Source organism: Hyperolius riggenbachi, chromosome 7, assembly GCF_040937935.1.
Source record: "Hyperolius riggenbachi isolate aHypRig1 chromosome 7, aHypRig1.pri, whole genome shotgun sequence".
Classification (NCBI taxonomy): domain Eukaryota; kingdom Metazoa; phylum Chordata; class Amphibia; order Anura; family Hyperoliidae; genus Hyperolius; species Hyperolius riggenbachi.
In genome coordinates this window covers 35,731,449-35,753,570 of record NC_090652.1, presented here as the reverse complement: position 1 = coordinate 35,753,570, position 22,122 = coordinate 35,731,449, and the positions used below count along the sequence as shown (strand labels likewise).

The following is a 22,122-nucleotide window of genomic DNA, read 5'->3' as shown; positions in this document are numbered from 1 at the left end:
CCCCCAAAGAAAGCCTAATTGGTGGTGGAAAAAACAAGATATAGATCAGTTCATTGTGATAAGTAGTGATAAAGTTATAGGCTAATGAATGGGAGGTGAACATTTCTCAAGTGAAAACGACGGAACGCGAATGGGTTAAGAAGGGGACCCCAGATGCCCACCCCCTCCCAGGAGAAATGAGTATAGGGGTACAAAGGGTTAAATGAAATAAAAACACAACCACGAAAAAAGTCCTTTAAAAAAATTTTCCCACGCCAATATCCTCGGTAAATGTTCCCACGCCAGTATCCTCTTATGTTGCGATCTTCTACTAAGTTGATTGAAGATCTCCGAAGCCCCCCACCCACATAGCAGAGAATGCGTCCTTTCGGACGCATAGCTGCTAGCTCCCGCTGTCTCTCCCCACCTGCCTGCCTGCACCTGTCAACCCCCACCTAGGCTGGCACCTATAGTTCTCAAAAACTATAAGGTCTTTTAGAAAAAAATGTTTTTCCTCTTGTTCCCACTGTTCTTCTTAACATTCCCAGTAATTTTGGTGTTGCTAGCTTTTAAAGGGGCTTTGCTATTAACCGTTTCAAAGTTCGCCTCCCCATTGAAGTCTTTTGCGGTTCACGGAAGTTCGTGCAAACCGAACCTTCCACGGCAGTTTGCGAACAGGGTTCGCGAACCGAAAATCGGAGGCTCGCTACATCACTACTGCAGTGCTGCTGTGCTGAGCATTGTCAGCGTGACAGTTAGACAGATAGTGTGCACTGTCTGTCCTCTACTGTGCGGTCTGTCACTCCATGCTGATTTGATTTAACGTCCAACCCCGATTTTATTAAAGTAAAAGTACCCCACATCATCTGGTGACATCATCACGTATAAGTTGTACTATGTCTGCTGGCACCAGCAGCCGGGGAAGGGGCAGCAAGGGCAAGAGGACAGGGAGCAACATTACGGCCACCCTCAGAAGGTCTGCCGTGTCAGTGTCGACCCCAGCGGGCAGCCTACCCTCAGTCAGCGAGCTTTTCGCTCCAGGCACCACGATTGAACTCAGGGCTGTTAGCCGCAAGGAGTTTAAGGAGGATGTTCTGGGTTTTGAGGAGGGGGGGGTATGATGTTGATGATGGGATGAAGGACCTTGACTACCATCCACAGGATGGGGTTGTCAGCTCTGACTCTGAGGAGGAGGATGCGTCGGTGGGTTTGGCACAGAGGATCAGCATTGCAGACAGTGGCCATGGAATGCGGGACCCACCACCAGTGGTGCTCACCGCCAGGTCGTGATCACGCTTACGCGTGGATTCACGACCATTTTGACGCATTCCGCCTCGGACACGCTAAGCCGTGAATAGATTTTCAACCACGAAAATCTGCTTCGGCTACGCGTGAATGCGGACAGAAATCCGCATTCACGCTCGTGAAACCCGGGGCTGAAGTCGTGGTTTGCGGAAATGCGTCAAACTATGCGGAAGTGACACATTGCAGGCCAATCAGAGTGCCCCAGCCAGGCCCTAGCAACCAATCACAGGAGGGGAGCTATGCCCTTCCCTCCTGAATATAAAGCGGCGGCCATGATGGAAAAGCTCTGTCCTTGCTACTAGACTGTGGTGCTGAGAGGATTATCTCCAGGCCATTGTTGTTTGAGCAAGTGCATTTATTGTGTTAAAAACAAAGCGTTTTTTTTGCTAACACTGCTCTTATACTGTACACAGTTAGCTAGTCAGTGAGTGATTGCTGTAGTTAGTTGTAGTCAGTGTAGTGTAGTGGGAGTGTTTCAGTCTAGTGATTATTTAACTGTGTGTAGTGCTGTGCAGGCAGGTTCAGTGCTGCAGTGTAGTGGGAGTGGGGATTATCTGTGTGTAGAGTGCAGGCAGGCAGGTTAGTGCAGCTGCAGTGTTCACTTGTATATTCCAGTGACAGTTATACACTTGTACTATTTGCAGGCAGCCAGTCACACCGCCGGCGCCGCCACTCTCTGCCAGCGCTGTTCATTCATTCTGTCAGTGACCTTGTGCCGTGCCCAGTGCCCACTGCTCGCTCGCTCGCTGGCATATGAGCATCTCATTACACAGTGTGACATCCTTGTGTGCCCACTGCATCCTTCAGTGACCTAGTTGTATATCCAGTGCCCACTGCTGTGCCCACTGCATCCTTCAGTGACCTTGTACTGTGGCCACTGCATCCTTCAGTGACCTAGTTGTATATCCAGTGCCCACTGCTGTGCCCACTGCATCCTTCAGTGACCTTGTACTGTGCCCACTGCATCCTTCAGTGACCTAGTTGTATATCCAGTGCCCACTGCTGTGCCCACTGCATTCTTCAGTGACCTTGTACTGTGGCCACTGCATCCTTCAGTGACCTTGTACTGTGCCCACTGCATCCTTCAGTGACCTTGTACTGTGCCCACTGCATCCTTCAGTGACCTTGTACTGTGGCCACTGCATCCTTCAGTGACCTAGTTGTATATCCAGTGCCCACTGCTGTGCCCACTGCATCCTTCAGTGACCTTGTACTGTGGCCACTGCATCCTTCAGTGACCTAGTTGTATATCCAGTGCCCACTGCTGTGCCCACTGCATCCTTCAGTGACCTTGTAATGTGCCTACTGCATCCTTCAGTGACCTAGTTGTATATTCAGTGCCCACTGCTGTGCCCACTGCATTCTTCAGTGACCTTGTACTGTGGCCACTGCATCCTTCAGTGACCTTGTACTGTGCCTACTGCATCCTTCAGTGACCTTGTACTGTGCCCACTGCATCCTTCAGTGACCTTGTACTGTGGCCACTGCATCCTTCAGTGACCTAGTTGTATATCCAGTGCCCACTGCTGTGCCCACTGCATCCTTCAGTGACCTTGTACTGTGGCCACTGCATCCTTCAGTGACCTAGTTGTATATCCAGTGCCCACTGCTGTGCCCACTGCATCCTTCAGTGACCTTGTACTGTGGCCACTGCATCCTTCAGTGACCTTGTGCTGTGCCCACTGCATCCTTCAGTGACCTTGTACTGTGCCCACTGCATCCAGTGATTCATTACTAGCAACATGTCTGGCAGGGTTTCGCGGGGTGAGAGGAAAGGGAGTTCAATTGCCTCAGCCACTTCTGGGACTGCTCCACGTCCAGGGAGAGGACGCCCAGCTGTACGTGGTCGTGATGCAGCAGAAAAGGGGGCAGCAAAGCCTGGGCCGAGTCAGCGGACGCCATTGTCCAAATATTTTAAAGTTTCTGGTCCCCGTGTGGTGGTTGAGCAAATGGAACCTGACGTACTCATGGACATCATGACTTCCTCCCAGACCTCTACTGTGAGCACCACTCCAAGCAGTAGCAGCAGCAGCCAACATCCCACGCTTGTTGTGACATCCACCCCAGCACCCACTGGTCAGCAGCCCTCCCAGGATGACAGCGTTTTGTCCCTCAGTCCGGCATCTGGGAACCTGCTGATGCAAGAAGCACAGGACTTACTGGGGACTGATGTGGCAGAGATTGAGATCGGGCCACAATCACAAGCGTTGTTGAGTTCTGGTGATGAAGAAGAGGGGTCTGTGTCTGGGGATGTAGGGACAGAAGAGGAGGCGGGGGAGTCAGAGGAAGAGCTGGATTATGATGATGCTGCTGATGATGACGTTGTGGACCCTAACTATGTGCAGCCTGCTGAGTCCGTGGAAGAATGGTCAGAGCAGGATGACGAGTCACCTCGGCCTAGGCAAGGATATCGCCATATGTCAGGCAGGGGCAGGGGCATCGGCAGCAGTGGGCGTGGAGGAAGTAGACAGGACACTGCTTCAGCCGGCACCACCACCATGCAACCCCCGGCAACTACTACCACACATTGCTCCGCTGCACCCTCTGCTAGTGGGGGCCGCAGTAAATTAAAGTCACCAGTGTGGGATTGCTTTGAGGAATGTACTGATGACAAAAGGTATGCGGTGTACAGGTTATGCAGCAAAAGATTGAGCCGTGGGAAAAGTCTGAGCAAGATGGGTACCTCATCCCTCCAGGGCCACCTGAGAAGCCGCCACTGCCGCGAGTATGCGGACTTTAAGAGGAAGCAGGCACTGCTGGCAGGGGTTCCTGAGAGCAGAAGGCCCACCAGCGCAGCAGCATCCTCCCTCCCTCAGGGTCGTGAATCCCCCACAGCAGCAGCAGTAGTAGCACGCAAGCGCTCTTCCACCTCGGCTGCTCAGGACACAGACATTGAGGCTGGCAGCCAGTGTTCGTCTCTCTCCTCTGTCTCCCCTGCATCCCAGCGTCGTCAGACCCTGCTGAGCGACACCTTTCAGGGTCTGACCAAGCCTCTGCCTCCAAGCCACAGGCGGATCCGCAAACTAAATGGCTTGCTGGCCCGGGCCATGGCATCACAGCTGCTTCCCTACTCCCTGGTGCAGGAGGGGAGCACCATGCGGACGCTGCTCCAATTTGGCATCCCCGAGTGGCAAGTCCCCAGTCGCCACTATTTCAGCAGGAGCGCGATCCCAGCACTCCACAAGTTTGCGGTGGAAAACGTGGCCTGTTCCCTGGACTACTCTGTGGGCAAGCGGGTCCACGTGACCATGGACTCGTGGAGTAGCAGATTTGGGACAGGTCGCTACCTGTCCTTTACGGCCCACTGAGTGACACTGATGGAAGGGAGGGAGGACAAGAGCGCATCAGCCCAGCTAGTGGTGCCACCACGCGGGATCAGAGGGGATGCAGAAGGGTCCTGTCACGACACTCCCTCAGCACCCGGAAAACAAGCCCGCCTCGGCAGCAGCAGCGCCAAGCCTCGGCACTGCCAAGCCCTTTTAAAATTGGTGACCCTGGGGAAGGAGAGGCTTACGGCCACCAACGTCCTGGCCGCCCTCAGGAAGCAGGAGCGGAGGTGGCTGACCCCCAGAGGCCTGGAAGTGGGGTATGTGGCAGCCGATAACGGGGCCAACCTGGTGGCAGCAGTGCAGCAGGGAAACCTCCAGCACATCCCCTGCTTGGCCCACGTGCTCAATCTTGTGGTGCAGCGCTTCTTGCGCACCTACCAGGGGATGAGCGAGCTGCTGCAGGATGCCCGGGCGGTGGTACGCTTTTTCCGCCTGTCAGCCACTGCCTCTGCACTCTTGTCCACCTTACAGCAGCAGTATGGAAGGCCACAACACCGGATGATCATCGACATGCCAGTTCGCTGGAATTCGACTCTGGCCATGTTGGAGCGGCTGTGTCAGCACAGGCTGGCTCTTAGGGCCTACATGCTAGACCCAAGTGTCCCCAGCAACCAGCAAGTCCCCATGATTACTGCCACTCAGTGGACACTGATGCAGCAAGTATGCCTGGTGCTGAGTCCCTTCCTGGAGGCAACCAAGATGGTCAGTGAGGAGCGGGCCTCTGTGTGCCAGTGGGTGCCCTTGGTTTGTCTACTGGAGCAGGCAATGGACAATTTAATTGAGCGTGGGGATGAAGCCCTGAGGCAGTTGGAAGAACAGGAGCAGATGGCAGCACAGTCCAGCTCAGAGGAGGGCTCACAGCAGGTAGTGGAAGAGTTGGAGGTCCCTAACCTGAATGAGGAGGAGGAGGAGGAGCAGAGTGCAGCAGGCGTTGTACGTGGATGGCGGTTTGAGGAGGACAACGACATGGCACAGGAAGAGGACAGGCATGCGTTATGGGACAATGGCGAGGACGAGGAAGATCTTGCTGGCAGGGCCCACTTGTTTCCCATGGCTGTGCACATGTTGCGCTGCCTTCGCAGGGACCCCCGGGTGATCCAGATGCGTTCAAGGGAGGACATCTGGATTACCTTGATGCTTGATCCCCGTCTGAAGGGGAAGCTGGGAGACTTAATGACGCCATCCACCACCGAGCAACGCACAAGGGAGTTGAAGGAGGCCCTTGTGCGCAGACTACTGGAAGCATTCCCCCAGCCTTCCACCCCCACTGTAACTGCTCTGCCAAGCCAGCAAGAGGTGCCTGCCATTGCCACTAGCAGCACAACAACAACCACCAGCAGCAGCAGCAGCAACTGGCGCCCCGGAGACCTGAAGAGCCTAAGCAAGAGCCTGTATGCAGTGCAGCAGCCCAGAACAGAGGTGCCCGCCACAGCATCCACCACCAACCAGCACAAGCAACGACTGACCACCATGGTGTCTGACTATATGGGGTCATCCAGCGGGCTCAATGACACCGACAGCCCCGTGGACCCCTTGGAGTACTGGGTCAAGAGACTGGACATCTGGAGCGAGCTTTCCCAGTACGCCCTGGAACTCCTATCCTGCCCTCCTTCCAGTGTCCTCTCAGAGAGATGCTTTAGTGCGGCCGGTGGCGTGGTCACAGATAAGCGCTCTCGGCTCTCCCACGCCTCTGTGGACAAACTCACCTTTCTGAAAATCAACCAGGCTTGGGTGGAAGGTGAGTTTCTGGCCCCTATTGTCGGACACAGGGGGACATGAAGTGGCTGCTGCATGTGCTGTTGTTAACTATGCCTGCCTTTATAAAGACATTTACTACCTGCCTAGTGCCTACCTTGGTTAATTTTTTGGTGTTATGGTACTACTACCAGTAAGTTGCCATGGTCCTCCTTCTGAGCTGCTGAACTGACCGCCCGCTTTGTCCTCCTGACTCAGTCGCTACTACACTCTGCGTTCACACTGCCCGGGTCACCGGGTGCATTTAATTTTTTGGCCAGCACTATGACGCTGTGCTACTACTACTGTGCTGCTGCTGCTGAACTGACCGCCCGCTTTGTCCTCCTGACTCAATCGCTACTACACTCTGCGTTCACACTGCCCGGGTCACCGGGTGCATTTAATTTTTTGGCCAGCACTATGACGCTGTGCTACTACTACTGTGCTGCTGCTGCTGAACTGACCGCCCGCTTTGTCCTCCTGACTCAGTCGCTACTACACTCTGCGTTCACACTGCCCGGGTCGCCTGGTGCATTTAATTTTTTGGCCAGCACTATGACGCTGTGCTGCTACTACTACCACCAGTATGGTGCCGTGGTCCTTCTGTGCTGCTGAACTGACCGCCTGCATAGTCCTTCTCCTGACTCAGTCGCTACCACCACTGCACTCTGCGTTCACACTGCCCGTGTCCACTGACAACTCTGCTGCGATGTCATTGCTAATTGCTGCAAAAAAACCCCCCAAAAAAATTACAAAAACCTCTCTGGAGCCTTTTTGCCGTCAGCCACTCATCCTCCTCCAGCGGTACCTTCGCCGCCAAGTGCCATTGGAACTCGCCTTCACCTCTTTGACTGCTTAACGCGTATATCCCTTTTTAAAACCACTTATTACCAATTAATAGCCCCATTTAAAGTGTTGATTTCACTTTAACTTCCATTTTCTCTAGAAAAAATTTTTTGGGGGGAATTTTTTATGTTGAAGTTATGTTGCCCCTTATCACCTCGATAATCCATGCTATTTGGGGGACTGTAGCATGTATGGGGGCTTTGTTATTAACGTTAAAAGAAAATCCGCCTCCGGGCGTGAATCCGCGCGTGATTACGCCATTCACGGGAAAAAATCCGCGTGGTTGCGTGGACGCGGACGAAAATCCGCATGCGGCGGGGCCGAATGCGGATTTTTTTTTGCAACCACGCGGATTTCCGAATTCGTGGATGAGGCACATCCGAGCATCCCTGCCCACCACATCCTTCTGCTACCACCAGCCGCACCACTCAACCCCCAACCGTCACAGGGAGAAAAGCCGCAGCATCCCATTCAGGCCGCAGGGAAATCTTCACCTCCCCAATCTGGCGGTTTTTCACTCTGCCCTCATTGGACAGCAAGTTTGCCATATGCAATGTGTGCAAACTACAGATGAGCAGAGGTTGTGACCCCTAAAAGCATGGCACCTCCAGCTTCATCACCCATCTGGCCAAAAAACATGTTGTTGAGCATGAGGAGTTCAAGAGGCTGAAGCAAGCTGGCGCTGGCTCCCACCGCCACGGTGCCACAGGCCACTGCTGCTGATACCACCACCTATATTCAACCCAAAACACAATTGCGGTGTCATTTTTTGGAGGTGTCTGAGCTGAAAACTGTCATGTCCCAGTTGTGCGATTGGACTTTGGACACAATGTGGGCTGCACGACCGCTGTCTGGAACCTAGTCCTGATGTTAATTGACAGCTTTTTTTTTTTTTTCATTTTATGTCCACCAAATAATAAATTAGTGTTTCCCTTTAAAAAAAACATGATGCTACATGCATCATTTACCCTAAAAACCCTTTTTAAAGCTATTTAAAGGGCACTTCCGTTTTTACAATCCGGGTACCCGAATAGGTCGGGTACCCGCGGGTAATTTGGTCAGATATCCGAATTCACTCGGGTATCCGCAAGATCGGATCCGGGTATCTGGGTACCCGGATCCGGATCCAGGCGGGTATTAAAAAGTACTACCCGAGCAACCCTGTTAGTTAAACATAATGTTGATTTATTCACTTAACCACTTGAGGACCACAGTCTTTTTCGCCCCTTAAGGACCAGAGCCTTTTTCTCCATTCAGACCACTGCAGCTTTCACGGTTTATTGCTCGCTCATACAACCTACCACCTAAATGAATTTTGGCTCCTTTTCTTGTCACTAATAAAGCTTTCTTTTGGTGTTATTTGATTGCTCCTGCGATTTTTACTTTTTATTATATTCATCAAAAAAGACATGAATTTTGGCAAAAAATGATTTTTTTAACTTTCTGTGCTGACATTTTTCAAATAAAGTAAAATTTCTGTATACATGCAGCACGAAAAATGTGGACAAACATGTTTTTGATTAAAAAAAACCCATTCAGTGTATATTTATTGGATTGGGTAAAAGTTATAGCGTTTACAAACTATGGTGCCAAAAGTGAATTTTCCCATTTTCAAGCATCTCTGACTTTTCTGTGCACCTGTCAGGTTTCATGAGGGGCTAAAATTCCAGGATAGTACAAATACCCCCCAAATGACCCCATTTTGGAAAGAAGACATCCCAAAGTATTCAGTGAGAGGCATGGTGAGTTCATAGAAGATTTTATTTTTTGTCACAAGTTAGCGGAAAATGACACTTTGTGACAAAAAAAAAAGGAAAAAAAAAAGTTTCCATTTCTTCTAACTTGCGACAAAAAAAAATGAAATCTGCCACGGACTCACTATGCTCCTCTCTGAATACCTTGAAGTGTCTACTTTCCAAAATGGGGTAATTTGTGGGGTGTGTTCACTGTCCTGGCATTTTGGGGGGTGCCTAATTGTAAGCACCCCTGTAAAGCCTAAAGATGCTCATTGGACTTTGGGCCCCTTAGCGCAGTTAGGCTGCAAAAAAGTGCCACACATGTGGTATTGCCGTACTCAGGAGAAGTAGTATAATGTGTTTTGGGGTGTATTTTTACACATACCCATGCTGGGTGGGAGAAATATCTCCGTAAATGACAATTTTTTAATTTTTTTTTACACACAATTGTCTATTTATAGAGATATTTCTCCCACTCAGCATGGGTATGTGGAAAAATACACCCCAAAACACATTATACTACTTCTCCTGAGTACGGCGATACCACATGTGTGGCAATTTTTTGCACCCTAACTGCGCTAAGGGGCCCAAAGTCCAATGAGTATCTTTAGGATTTCACAGGTCATTTTGAGAAATTTGGTTTCAAGACTACTCCTCACGGTTTAGGGCCCCTAAAATGCCAGGACAGTATAGGAACCCCACAAATTACCCCATTTTAGAAAGAAGACACCCCAAGGTATTCCGTTAGGAGTATGGTGAGTTCATAGAAGATTTTTTTTTTGTCACAAGTTAGCGGAAATTGATTTTAATTGTTTTTTTTCACAAAGTGTCATTTTCCGCTAACTTGTGACAAAAAATAAAATCTTCTATGAACTCACCGTACTCCTAACGGAATACCTTGGGGTGTCTTCTTTCTAAAATGGGGTCATTTGTGGGGTTCCTATACTGCCCTGGCATTTTAGGGGCCCTAAACCGTGAGGAGTAGTCTTGAAACCAAATGTCGCAAAATGACCTGTGAAATCCTAAAGGTACTCATTGGACTTTGGGCCCCTTAGCGCAGTTAGGGTGCAAAAAAGTGCCACACATGTGGTATCGCCGTACTCAGGAGAAGTAGTATAATGTGTTTTGGGGTGTATTTTTACACATACAGATGCTGGGTGGGAGAAATATCTCTGTAAATGACAATTATTTGATTTTTTTTACACACAATTGTCCATTTACAGAGAGATTTCTCCCACCCAGCATGGGTATGTATAAAAATACACCCCAAAACACATTATACTACTTCTTCTGAGTACGGCGATACCACATGTGTGACACTTTTTTGCAGCCTAGGTGCGTTAAGGGGCCCAACGTCCTATTCACAGGTCATTTTGAGGCATTTGTTTTCTAGACTACTCCTCACGGTTTAGGGCCCCTAAAATGCCAGGGCAGTATAGGAACCCCACAAGTGACCCCATTTTAGAAAGAAGACACCCCAAGGTATTCTGTTAGGGGTATGGTGAGTTCATAGAAGATTTTATTTTTTGTCACAAGTTAGTGAAAAATGACACTTTGTGAAAAAAACAATAAAAATCCAATTTACGCTAACTTTTGACAAAAAATAAAATCTTCTATGAACTCATCATACACCTAACAGAATACCTTGGGGTGTCTTCTTTCTAAAATGGGGTCACTTGTGGGGTTCCTATACTGCCCTGGCATTTTACGGGCCCAAAACTGTGAGTAGTCTGGAAACCAAATTTCTCAAAATGACTGTTCAGGGGTATAAGCATCTGCAAATTTTGATGACAGGTGGTCTATGAGGGGGCAAATTTTGTGGAACCGGTCATAAGCAGGGTGGCCTCTTAGATGACAGGATGTATTGGGCCTGATCTGATGGATAGGAGTGCTAGGGGGGTGACAGGAGGTGATTGATGGGTGTCTCAGGGGGCGGTTAGAGGGAAAAATAGATGCAATCAATGCACTGGGGAGGTGATCGGAAGGGGGTCTGAGTGGGATCTGAGGGTTTGGCCGAGTGATCAGGAGCCCACACGGGGCAAATTAGGGCCTGATCTGATAGGTAGGTGTGCTAGGGGGTGACAGGAGGTGATTGATGGGTGTCTCAAGGTGTGATTAGAGGGGGGAAATAGATGCAAGCAACTGGCAAGGTGATTAGGGCTGGGGTCTGAGGGCGTTCTGAGGTGTGGGCGGGTGATTGGGTGCCCTAGGGGCAGATTAGGGTCTACTCTGATGGGTAACAGTGACAGGTGGTGATAGGGGGTGATTGATGGGTAATTAGTGGGTGTTTAGAGGAGAGAATAGATGTAAACACTGCACTTGGGAGGTGATCTGATGTCGGATCTGCGGGCGATCTATTGGTGTGGGTGGGTGATCAGATTGCCCGCAAGGGGCAGGTTAGAGGCTGATTGATGGGTGGCAGTGACAGGGGGTGATTGATGGGTGGCAGTGACAGGGGGTGATTGATGGGTGATTGACAGGTGATCAGTGGGTTATTACAGGGAATAACAGATGTAAATATTGCACTGGCGAATTGATAAGGGGGGTCTGAGGGCAATCTGAGCGTGTGGGCGGGTGATTGGGTGCCCGCAAGGGGCAGATTAGGGTCTAATCTGATGGGTAACAGTGACAGGTGGCGATAGGGGGTGATTGATGGGTGATTGATGGGTAATTAGTGGGTGTTTAGAGGAGAGAATAGATGTAAACACTGCACTTGGGAGGTGATCTGATGTCGGATCTGCGGGCGATCTATTGGTGTGGGTGGGTGATCAGATTGCCCGCAAGGGGCAGGTTAGGGGCTGATTGATGGGTGGCAGTGACAGGGGGTGATTGATGGGTGGCAGTGACAGGGGGTGATTGATGGGTGATTGACAGGTGATCAGTGGGTTATTACAGGGAATAACAGATGTAAATATTGCACTGGCGAATTGATAAGGGGGGGGGGGGGGTCTGAGGGCAATCTGAGCGTGTGGGCGGGTGATTGGGTGCCCGCAAGGGGCAGATTAGGGTCTAATCTGATGGGTAACAGTGACAGGTGGTGATAGGGGGTGATTGATGGGTGATTGATGGGTAATTAGTGGGTGTTTAGAGGAGAGAAGAGATGTAAACACTGCACTTGGGAGGTGATCTGATGTCGGATCTGCGGGCGATCTATTGGTGTGGGTGGGTGATCAGATTGCCCGCAAGGGGCAGGTTAGGGGCTGATTGATAGGTGGCAGTGACATGGGGTGATTGACGGGTGATTGACGGGTGATTGACAGGTGATCAGGGGGGATAGATGCATACAGTACACGGGGGGGGGGGCTGGGGGGGGTCTGGAGAGAATCTGAGGGGTGGGGGGGTGATCAGGAGGGAGTAGGGGGCAGATTAGGGACTAAAAAAAAATAGCGTTGACAGATAGTGACAGGGAGTGATTGATGGGTGATTAGGGGGGTGACTGGGTGCAAACAGTGGTCTGGGGGGTGGGCAGGGGGGGGGGTCTGAGGGGTGCTGTGGGCGATCAGGGGGCAGGGGGGGGAAATCAGTGTGCTTGGGTGCAGACTAGGGTGGCTGCAGCCTGCCCTGGTGGTCCCTCGGACACTGGGACCACCAGGGCAGGAGGCAGCCAGTATAATAGGCTTTGTATACATTACAAAGCCTATTATACATTGTTTCCGCGGCGATCCGGGTGCTAGTAACCCGCCGGCGCTTCCGAACGGCCGGCGGGTTATAGCGAACGGTGGGCGGAGCCAGTCCCCGGCGGCTGATCGCGTCACGAATGACGCGATCGCCGCATAGCCACTCCCGCAGCCGCCCCCGCCGATGGGCGTATTGCGGTCGTTTGGGCCCGGTCTTTGCCGCCGCCCATCGGCTGGGGGCGGTCCTCAAGTGGTTAAATAACATGTAAACACATACAAACAATACATGTGCTTCTTCTAGAGTAAAATGAGCTATACAATACTTTGCTCCTATGTTTCTGTCATTTACAGTAGTTAGTAGAAATCTGATGTAACTGACAGGTTTTTGACTAGTCCATCTCTTCATGGGGGATCTCAGTATTTTATGTATGCTTTACAAAAAGCACTCCCTGGAAAGGATTCATATAAGGATGCCATATCAATCCAACATGCATACCTCTTTTGGACTTCATGGTCTCTTATCGGTGAATGGCATGGATTGTTTGGCTCTATGGGACAGGGCTTGGACCAATGCTAAGGAAGCAGAGGAGGGATCAATTTCTTCAATGAAGAGCATTTTGAATGAACTTAATTATACAATTTATCCATGCAATGGCATCTGCTGTATTCTGATCTTGGGAGAATTGTGATTTTTACACAGATTACATTATTTTGAAATCAAAGTAAAGAGGTTAACTGTAAGGGCAACAAAGAAACACAAAGAAGTAATGACATAGTACCCTATTCACTTTTACTAACAATTGAAAATTCTAGTGCGGTGAACTAGGGTTTTAAAGTACTCTGACTTTTATTTTCTTCTGAAAAATATAAAAAAACAAATAATAATACAAATAAAGTAATCTGTCTCAGCACCTGATACTGTACCATAGTTTCTTCGTTGATGTATTCTTTCATGTGAAGATCTTGGATGCTCATACTTGGCTTGTTCTCTCTCACTTGTCTTCCTTGGAGATAGAGAGCTTCGCTCAGCATCATTATGTTGGTGTACATGCCTGTCCTCTTCACATTTCTCTAATCTATCTTGTGACTTGGACTCTAAGAAAAGAAATGAAAAAAAATCTGTGAGCATGTGAAAACTTACGTCTGGCACAAAAAAAAAATATAAATAATAATAATATTATATATATATATATATATATATATATATATATATATATATATATATATATATATATATATATATATATATATATATATATATATATATATATATATATATATATATGTATATATATTGTAAACCCCTCTAGGTTAATAAATACAATCAGTTGTAGATAACAATAGAAAGTTTTTTTTTTTTGTTTTATTTATCAGTGAGAAATCTAAACAAATTTCCAATATTTATTGGTATTTATAGAAGTCAAGATTTATATAAGTATATATTTACTGATATACCATGAGTTGTTTGGGAGTGGCTGATTTTTTTCTGATTAATTTTTATGAAAATTGAACGTTGTATGATAGATGATCAATTTCTGGATTTATAGATGCAAGCAAGTTTTTCAGAGTTTTCAATATTTTTTTTTAATGCTTACCTAAGGGAAAATGTATGCGTGCTCTAACACCAAGTTTTAACCCTAGCAAGTCTGGCTCTGCAAATCTGGCTCAATTGGCTATTCATGAGGCTAATATTGGGAGGTTGGAGCGGACGGCTCCCCTCGGCGCTGGCCACACTTGGGGGGGTCACCAGCGCCCCTCAGCCTCCCCCTCCGGGGTGCTGCTGTGGTTCCCAGGCGGTGAGAGTGCCTGGGACCCCGCGGTCCCCCGGTTGTATGGGGGCATTGGGAAGCCTCCCCGTGGCGCTCCTGGATAGTTCTAATGTGGCATGAACTAATTCCCGCAGGACGACCGCTTTGCGGTATTCGTTTTTTGACCCTGCATAGTTTGGCGTGCGAAAGCAAATGCATATTTGCATGAGCATTGCCTCATGAATAGCCAATTGAGCCAGATTTGCAGAGCCAGACTTGCTAGGGTTAAAACTTGATGTTAGAGCACGCATACATTTTCCTCAGGTAAGCATTTTTTTTTTTAAATGGGGAAAAATTTAACGTTTGACATATTGTTCTGATTTTTCAAGCGTTGCAATCAATTTACAAAAATTAATTGTAATTCTCAAATTAAAGAAATATAAAAAATTGTATTGTGTATGGCCACAATAGCCTCCTAAAACTTTGATTGATCACTTTTAAAATATAAATACACTGTACAAACAAATTCAAGGTCTGACTCTTGTTGCGCCCCTATAAAGGGCAACGCGGGGCTTGCAATCAAGCTGTGGGGGGTTCTTTGCTGATCTCCTATTGTTTGCAGTGTCATAGTCTTCTGAGGGTTCCAAAACATTGCATGGTTGTTGCAATAATTTCAATAATACTGCTGTGCTCTCCAGAATCTGTTGGTTGCAATATTACATCAAGACAAAACTGCAATAATCTTACAAAATCCTCAGTTCATCTACTCTTGAAATTGCTGTTGAGAGTTCAATAATCAATAGTACTATGGTGTTTCACCGCTCCTAAAAGACACACAAAAATCTCCACATAGGGTGATAAGACAATATATATATATATATATACTGTACAGCGCTGCGTAATATGTTGGCGCTATATAAATACTAAATAATAATAATAAAATAATAATAATAACGTTCAGGTTATCAATGTTATACAGCACACCACCAAAAGTGCTCCTGTGACCTGTAAGGCCTAGTGCCGATTAATTACAGTCCCGCACCCCTTCTTCCTATATGCTCACCGGATTTAAGCCACCCAGATATCAGGTGGATCTCAGGCAACACTCAAATCCGCATCACAGTGACCATAACCCTGTAAAGAAAATCTCAACATAGGGTAATACTGTTCATATAAGGTCAGAAATGTTCAACGATATCCCCCTGTGTGTGCAGTGTTCTCACTCCATGCAGTGATGCTCCAACTCCCAGCACAACAATCTGCTCACCGAATAGAGCCCACCTCTACAGACAGGTGGAAACTGCGCTCAATACTGCCCTCCGAACAGATTCTCCCACTCTTGTTCACAGAACTTAACCTCTCCTGAGGTCTTTTTTATTCCAATAAAATTCTCAAATAAAACAGATAAAAACACACATAGGGCCTGATTCACAAAGCGGATCGCGGCAAATTGCGTGCGCAAAAGTCTGCGATCGCGCGAATCGCGGCACTTTGCGCGCGCAAAAGTCAGCGAAAAAGTTTGCACCGCTTTGTGAATCAGGCCCATAGTGTAAAGCTATTACTGCTTGCCTCTGGACGCACATAGACATACACTTACATGTTCAGAGCAAGTTTCAGCGTATCACAATTACTTTCTCCGATGCCTATCCGCTGGATAATGGGGATTTTAACTTTCAAGTGTATGTCTATGTGCGTCCAGAGGCAAGCAGTAATAGCTTTACACTATGTGTGTCTTTACAGTGGGTTGCAAAAGTATTCGGCCCCCTTGAAGTTTTACCACGTTGTCACATTACTGCCACAAACATGAATCGATTTTATTGGAATTCCACATGAAAGACCAACACAAAATGGTGTACATGTGAGAAGTGGATCGAAAATCATACATCATTCCAAACATTTTTTACAAATCAATAACTGCAAAGTGGGGTGTGCGTAATTATTCAGCCCCCTGAGTCAATACTTTGTAGAACCACCTTTTGCTGCAATTACAGCTGCCAGTCTTTTAGGGTCTGACCTTATATGAACAAGATTACCCTATGTTGAGATTTTCTTTACAGGGTTATGGTCACTGTGATGCGGATTTGAGTGTTGCCTGAGATCCACCTGATATCTGGGTGGCTTAAATCCGGTGAGCATATAGGAAAAAAGGGTGCGGGACTGTAATTAATCGGCACTAGGCCTTACAGGTCACAGGAGCACTTTTGGTGGTGTGCTGTATAACATTGATAACCTGCACGTTATCACCCTATGTGGAGATTTTTGTGTGTCTTTTAGGAGCGGTGAAACACCATAGTACTATTGATTATTGAACTCTCAACAGCAATTTCAAGAGTGGATGAACTGTTCTGATTTGAGACTCTGAGGATTTTGTAAGATTATTGCAGTTTTGTCTTGATGTAATATTGCAACCAACAGATTCTGGAGAGCGCAGCAGTATTATTGAAATTACTGAACTAACTATTGGAATCTCTGCAGCGACCCCAGAGACTAGTGACAAATTGATTACTTAACACTGTGTGGACTGTGGCGCAATAATTAGATAACAATGGTTGTTGCAATATTGCATGGTTGTTGCTCTGGTTCTAGTCTCTGGCCTGAGTTCGACTTCTTACTGACATGTTTCCTCTCATCACTTTTCTTGGGTGTGTGGTTTCCAGCAAGACTATTTTGTTTTATGAAGATAAAGACATAGAGATACATTTTAGCACCATTTTTTACATTAAAAACTGCCTCAAAAGCTGGGGGGAGGAGCTCACCATGAGGGAGTGAACGGTTTGTCTCCCTGTTTCCCGTCCCAGCGTAGTCCCAGCGTGTGATCCCCGCATGTAGCTCACCGCACACATCGTACCCGGAGTCGAGCTGGTCTCATACCGGGAGACCGGGGGAGTAAGAGGTCGAGGAGGAGCTGGGCAGGACACCAGGAGCCTGCACTGGGGGCCTGGAAGTGAGCATACGGAAGCTCAGGCCGGACAGCAAGACAGCGAGAGCAGTCGAACCGGCAGAGTGAGGACACTTCCGGCCAGGCGGAACGTTGTGGCCTGAGGCATCTTTCCAGCACGCCTGAATAGGCGTGCGGACTGGGGACGGCTACAAGCCGACACTAGGAACCTGCACGAGCAGTCTGGAAGCAGGCGGACCCGGGCTGGATAGCGGGAGCAGCCGGCATAGTGCGGGTACCTCCGGCCAGGCGGAACGCGGGGGTTTGAGGCACCCCTCCAGGCGTACGGACTGGGGACGGCTACAAGTCGAGACGCTTACCAGCACTCCGGTGCGGCCTGGGGAGCTGGGTGACCCCTGAGATAAAGGAGAGGAGGGTGGCCTGGAAGATACTCCCAGCTGGGAGAGAGGATACAGCGAACAAGGCCAGAGACCCGGGAGAGGAGAGAGTGGGCAATCGGTGTGGTGGATCTCGTGCCCATAAAAACAGAAGGAAGCAAATTTACAGGCCAGAAAGCCCCCCTAAAGGAGAAATGGGAAAAGACAAGGAGAAGGAGAAGGAGAAGAAAGGAAAAAATCACCCCAAAGGCACTACCACCCCAATACAGAGGCCTGTAAGTAAATTCTTCGTCCAGGCAGATAAATCACAAAGTGAGATGAGAGGGCAGGGGGACAATACGCTATCTATATCTGCTACAAGTTCTCCAGGCTCAGGAGTAGAGGAAAGAATGGGTCTTGAGGAAATATGGAGATGTTTGAAGGATTTGCCAACAAAGCAAGATTTAGAAGTCCAAACGGAGAAGATAACGGCTTCAATTAAAGATGAAATTAATGAGATTAAGGAAGGCCTAAGTAATCTACAAGAGAAAACTGGAGCTATTGAAGAACAGGTATCTAAACTACAGGCGGAGGTGGCTGACCTTAAGAAGACAGGTGAGAAACAAAAGAACTTTAATATCACCCTTAGATATGAAATGGAGGACATCCAAAACCGTGAAAGACGCAATAACTTAAGGGTAAGGGGGGTCCCAGAATCAGTAAAAGAGGGGGATACTGCTGGACATATACAATCTATTTTTAATGTGATATTGGGACGACCAGAGGAAGCCACGATTAAATTAGAGCGGGCACACAGGGCCCTTCGGGCCCCCGCACAGGAAAGGGAACCACCCAGAGACATTATATGCAGATTTCATAATTACAGGGACAAGGAGGATATCTCGGCAGCAATGAGGCAGAAAGGACCGTTAGAGTGGAGGGGAAATACAATTACTATATTCCAGGACCTGGCCCCTTCAACATTGTCACAACGTAAAGCCCTCAGACCATTATTAACAGTGCTGCAACAGAGGGGGATACCTTATAGGTGGGGGTTCCCGTTTGCATTAATTATTATGAAGGATAGCCGCCCATTGATTTTGAGGTACCCGGAGGACTTGACAAAAATTTGTAAAGAACTCTCCCTACCGGAGATGGAACTACCTGAGTGGAAAATGGATGAAGTACAATGGGGGTGGCATGCAGAGGGACAGTAGAAACAGGTGTAAGAAATAATTTATACATGCTGGGAAGATGAGAGTGGGTTGGGGGGAGGGGGGGGAGGTGGGGGGATGGGGTGGGGGGAGAGGGGAGGAAAATCGAGTTTGGAATTAAATGATGGGGATTTCCCCAAATATATATATATTTTTTTTTTTTTTCTGTTTTTGGTTTTTTGTTTTAGTTTTGTTGTTGTTGTTGTGGTTTTGATGTCAGATACAGATATATATATGTATATATGTACATATATATCAGACAAAAAGGAATGTTCACAAATAAGTAATGAGATGTTTATTGTTTAATGATGCTTGGTTATAGCATTGGGATAATGGGTATGATGTATCCAAAACGAATCTGCGGGTTAAAAGTGATATCAGAAAGAGAGGGTATTTAAGAAGTATAAAGGGGGGTGGCGGGAGAGGGATAGATGTAAAGTAAGACCTGTATATTGATAGTGTTGACCGCGGATTCGGTTTGGATGAGGGTTTGGATGAGGGGGAGCTGGGGGATCCTCTGGGCATTCTCCAGCTCCAGCCCTCACCTTTATGTTAGAGAAATAGATATGTGGGGTTAGGGATAGGAAAAATAGGTGATCTGGGTATAAGGTAGTAAGATGAAGATATTGTATAATGGGGTTCACGGTATAAGGAGGAATAATTATAACACAGGGAAAATGTATTGCTGTTAACGATAGATTTTGTTGTTCAAAATTTTATAAAAATAGAAGAAAAATGGAAAGGAGGAGTAAGGTGGTGGGACACTAAGGAAAAGAGATTACACAGATATATGAAAATGTGGAACTGGTTTGGAGGGGATGTGAGTGAGGGGGAGTTGGGGGAACTGCTGGCAGGCCTCCAGCTCTCGCTCTTCTCTAGGGGAATAAGGAATTGGACACAGGGTATAATGATGGGGAAGGAGGGGGGGAGGGGGAAGGGATGGGGAAAAAGGGGGGGGGGAAATACATAATAATGGTGTTAAGGTAAAAGGGTGTGTACAAATAAGTAATGAGATTTGCACTGTATAATGAAGTTTGGATATAGCACTGGGATAATGCGCACAGTTTCCGAAACGAATCCGCAGGTTAAAAATTATATCAAAAAGAGAGGGTATTTAAGAGGTAGAATGGGGGGGTGGTGGGTGGGGGGGGGGGGGCTTTATAGATGTAAAGCAGGATGTGTATATTAAGAATGGTGTTTGTGGATTCGGTTTGGAGGAGGGGGAGTTGGAGGCTCTATGAGTAGCCTCCAGCTCTTGCTCCCTGCTATAGTAGTAGGCCAGGAAAAATAAATGAGGCTGGCGTAAGAGAAGGCAGCAAGATGTAGCAAGATGAAAAATTATAGTAGGAGGGCCCCCCCCCTCCCTCCCCTTTTTTTTTTTTTTCTCGTTTGGTTATTCCTCTCCCTCTATATTGCCCCTGCCCTATTTTTTCCTGCCTCTTGCCTGCCTTCCCCATGCCCAGGGTGAAGTATAGGGGACGTATCACTGGGCACGGGGGGGGGGGGGGGGGAGAGGGGGTTACCTAACACTCAAGAGGAATGGTAGCTCATTACCCAAAGGTGTTGCAGCACACCGAGGGAACTGGGAATTGGTTCCCAATGGATTGGTTCCATATTAAAAAAGGGATACTGAGGGGAGGGGGGCGGGATGGGGGAATTTGGGGTTGCTGCAGGGTGTGGAAGGAGAAGGATGAGAGGAGGGGGTATGTATGGGGTTTGAATGGCATTGGGTGGTGTACCGGGTCAGTGCTAAGGACAAGCATAGGGAATAGAAACAGTAATGGGAGATATTAAAGTTCTGTCATTGAATGTCAGGGGATTGAATATACCGGAGAAAAGATCCTCTATCCTTAAACTCTGCCATAGAGAAAGGGCGGATATTGTTTGTCTTCAGGAGACACATTTTAAGGGTCCTTTAGTACCCCGATTTTATGATAGGTATTACAGAACAATATATATCAGTGGCCTACAACCATCGAAAGTACGGGGTACAGCTATACTGGTGGCAAGGAACGTCCCATTCACTTTTAAAGAAGAGTATGCGGACCCACAAGGAAGATTCAATCTGATAAAAGGAGAATAGGATGATCACCGTGGGGTCATATTATGCGCCAAACGATGGAAAAATCTTAGCTCTGAGGAGATTTATTAATAAACTGGAACTGTTTATGGAGGGGGGCGTAATAGTATGTACAGATTTGAATCTTTCCCTAGATACTAGGTTGGATACCTCTATGGGTAGAACGGCGACACCTTTGGGAGTTCAGAGGAGAAGCAGGGATTTACTGCATAGGCTGCAGCTCGTGGATGTTTGGCGGGTGTGTAACCCCACGGTGAAAGATTACACATTTTATTCACAGGTCCATAAATGTTATACTAGAATTGATTATATATTGGTTTCACATGATATACTCACTGGTAAAAAACTCGGAGATAGGTCCGATGATTATGTCGGACCATGCACCTGTAACGATGAAACTAACATGGGGGGAGAAGATAAAGGGTCCTATGATGTGGAGGTTAAACAACTCACTGTTGAGGGACGAGGAAATTACTCAAAAGATAAAAGAAGAGCTTACGTCATATTTTTTTGTGAACTCCAGGGGTGAGGTATCAGAAGCAACAGTTTGGGAGGCCCATAAGTGTTATATCCGGGGTATATGGATACAGGAGGGAGCCAGGAGGAAGAGAGAGAGATAAAAACATACTAAATTCACTGGAAAAGATAAGTATCCTGGAACAACAACATAAGGAGGAAAATAAAGAAGAAATTATGATCGAATTAAAAAAAGAGAGGGATTCCCTTAAATCTTTGATGTTTCAGGGGGTTAAAAATATGGCGATTAGATGTAAACGTTCCTTCTATGAATATAGTAATAAATGTGGAGCTATGCTGGCCAGGGCATTAAAAAGACAACAAAGAAATAATTACATCCCATGTATAAAAGATAAAAAGTCTAAGGTGGTTTATGGGCTAGAGAGAATTGCTGAAGAATTTAGAGAATATTATAGAGGGTTGTATAACTTGCAGAATGGGATAACAACGGTTAACCAAAGAAAGAGGAGAGAAGATATTAAAAAATATATAGAGGGAAGTGGCATGCCTAGGTTGTCTGCAGAAGAGGCCTCCTCCCTGGAGTCACAGATAAACGAAAATGAGATTAGAACAGCAATTAAACAGATGCCATTAGGTAAAGCCCCGGGGCCGGATGGGTTAACGACAGATTACTATAAAAGATTCAGTGATCAATTAGTGGGACATTTAAGGGAAACCCTCAATGGATTGACAGCGAAAGAAGGGAAGAATCAGGGATTATCGCCCCGTATGCTGGAGTCCTATATCTCGCTACTGCATAAGG

General features: G+C 47.5%; 1 protein-coding gene across 13 annotated transcripts in view; it reads right to left on the bottom strand.

The window, feature by feature from the left end:
- The window catches only part of LOC137525476 (peptidyl-prolyl cis-trans isomerase G-like), a 309,707-nt gene that overhangs the window by 48,619 nt on the left and 238,966 nt on the right, over positions 1 to 22,122 (bottom strand). For 12 of the 13 annotated variants that reach the window (XM_068246576.1, XM_068246575.1, XM_068246574.1 and 9 more), the window contains one exon: positions 13,459 to 13,641. In XM_068246576.1, the coding sequence (XP_068102677.1) occupies positions 13,459 to 13,641 (183 nt within the window). The remainder of the gene's footprint in view (positions 1 to 13,458; positions 13,642 to 22,122) is intronic. The other variant, XM_068246580.1, reaches the window with a different exon arrangement.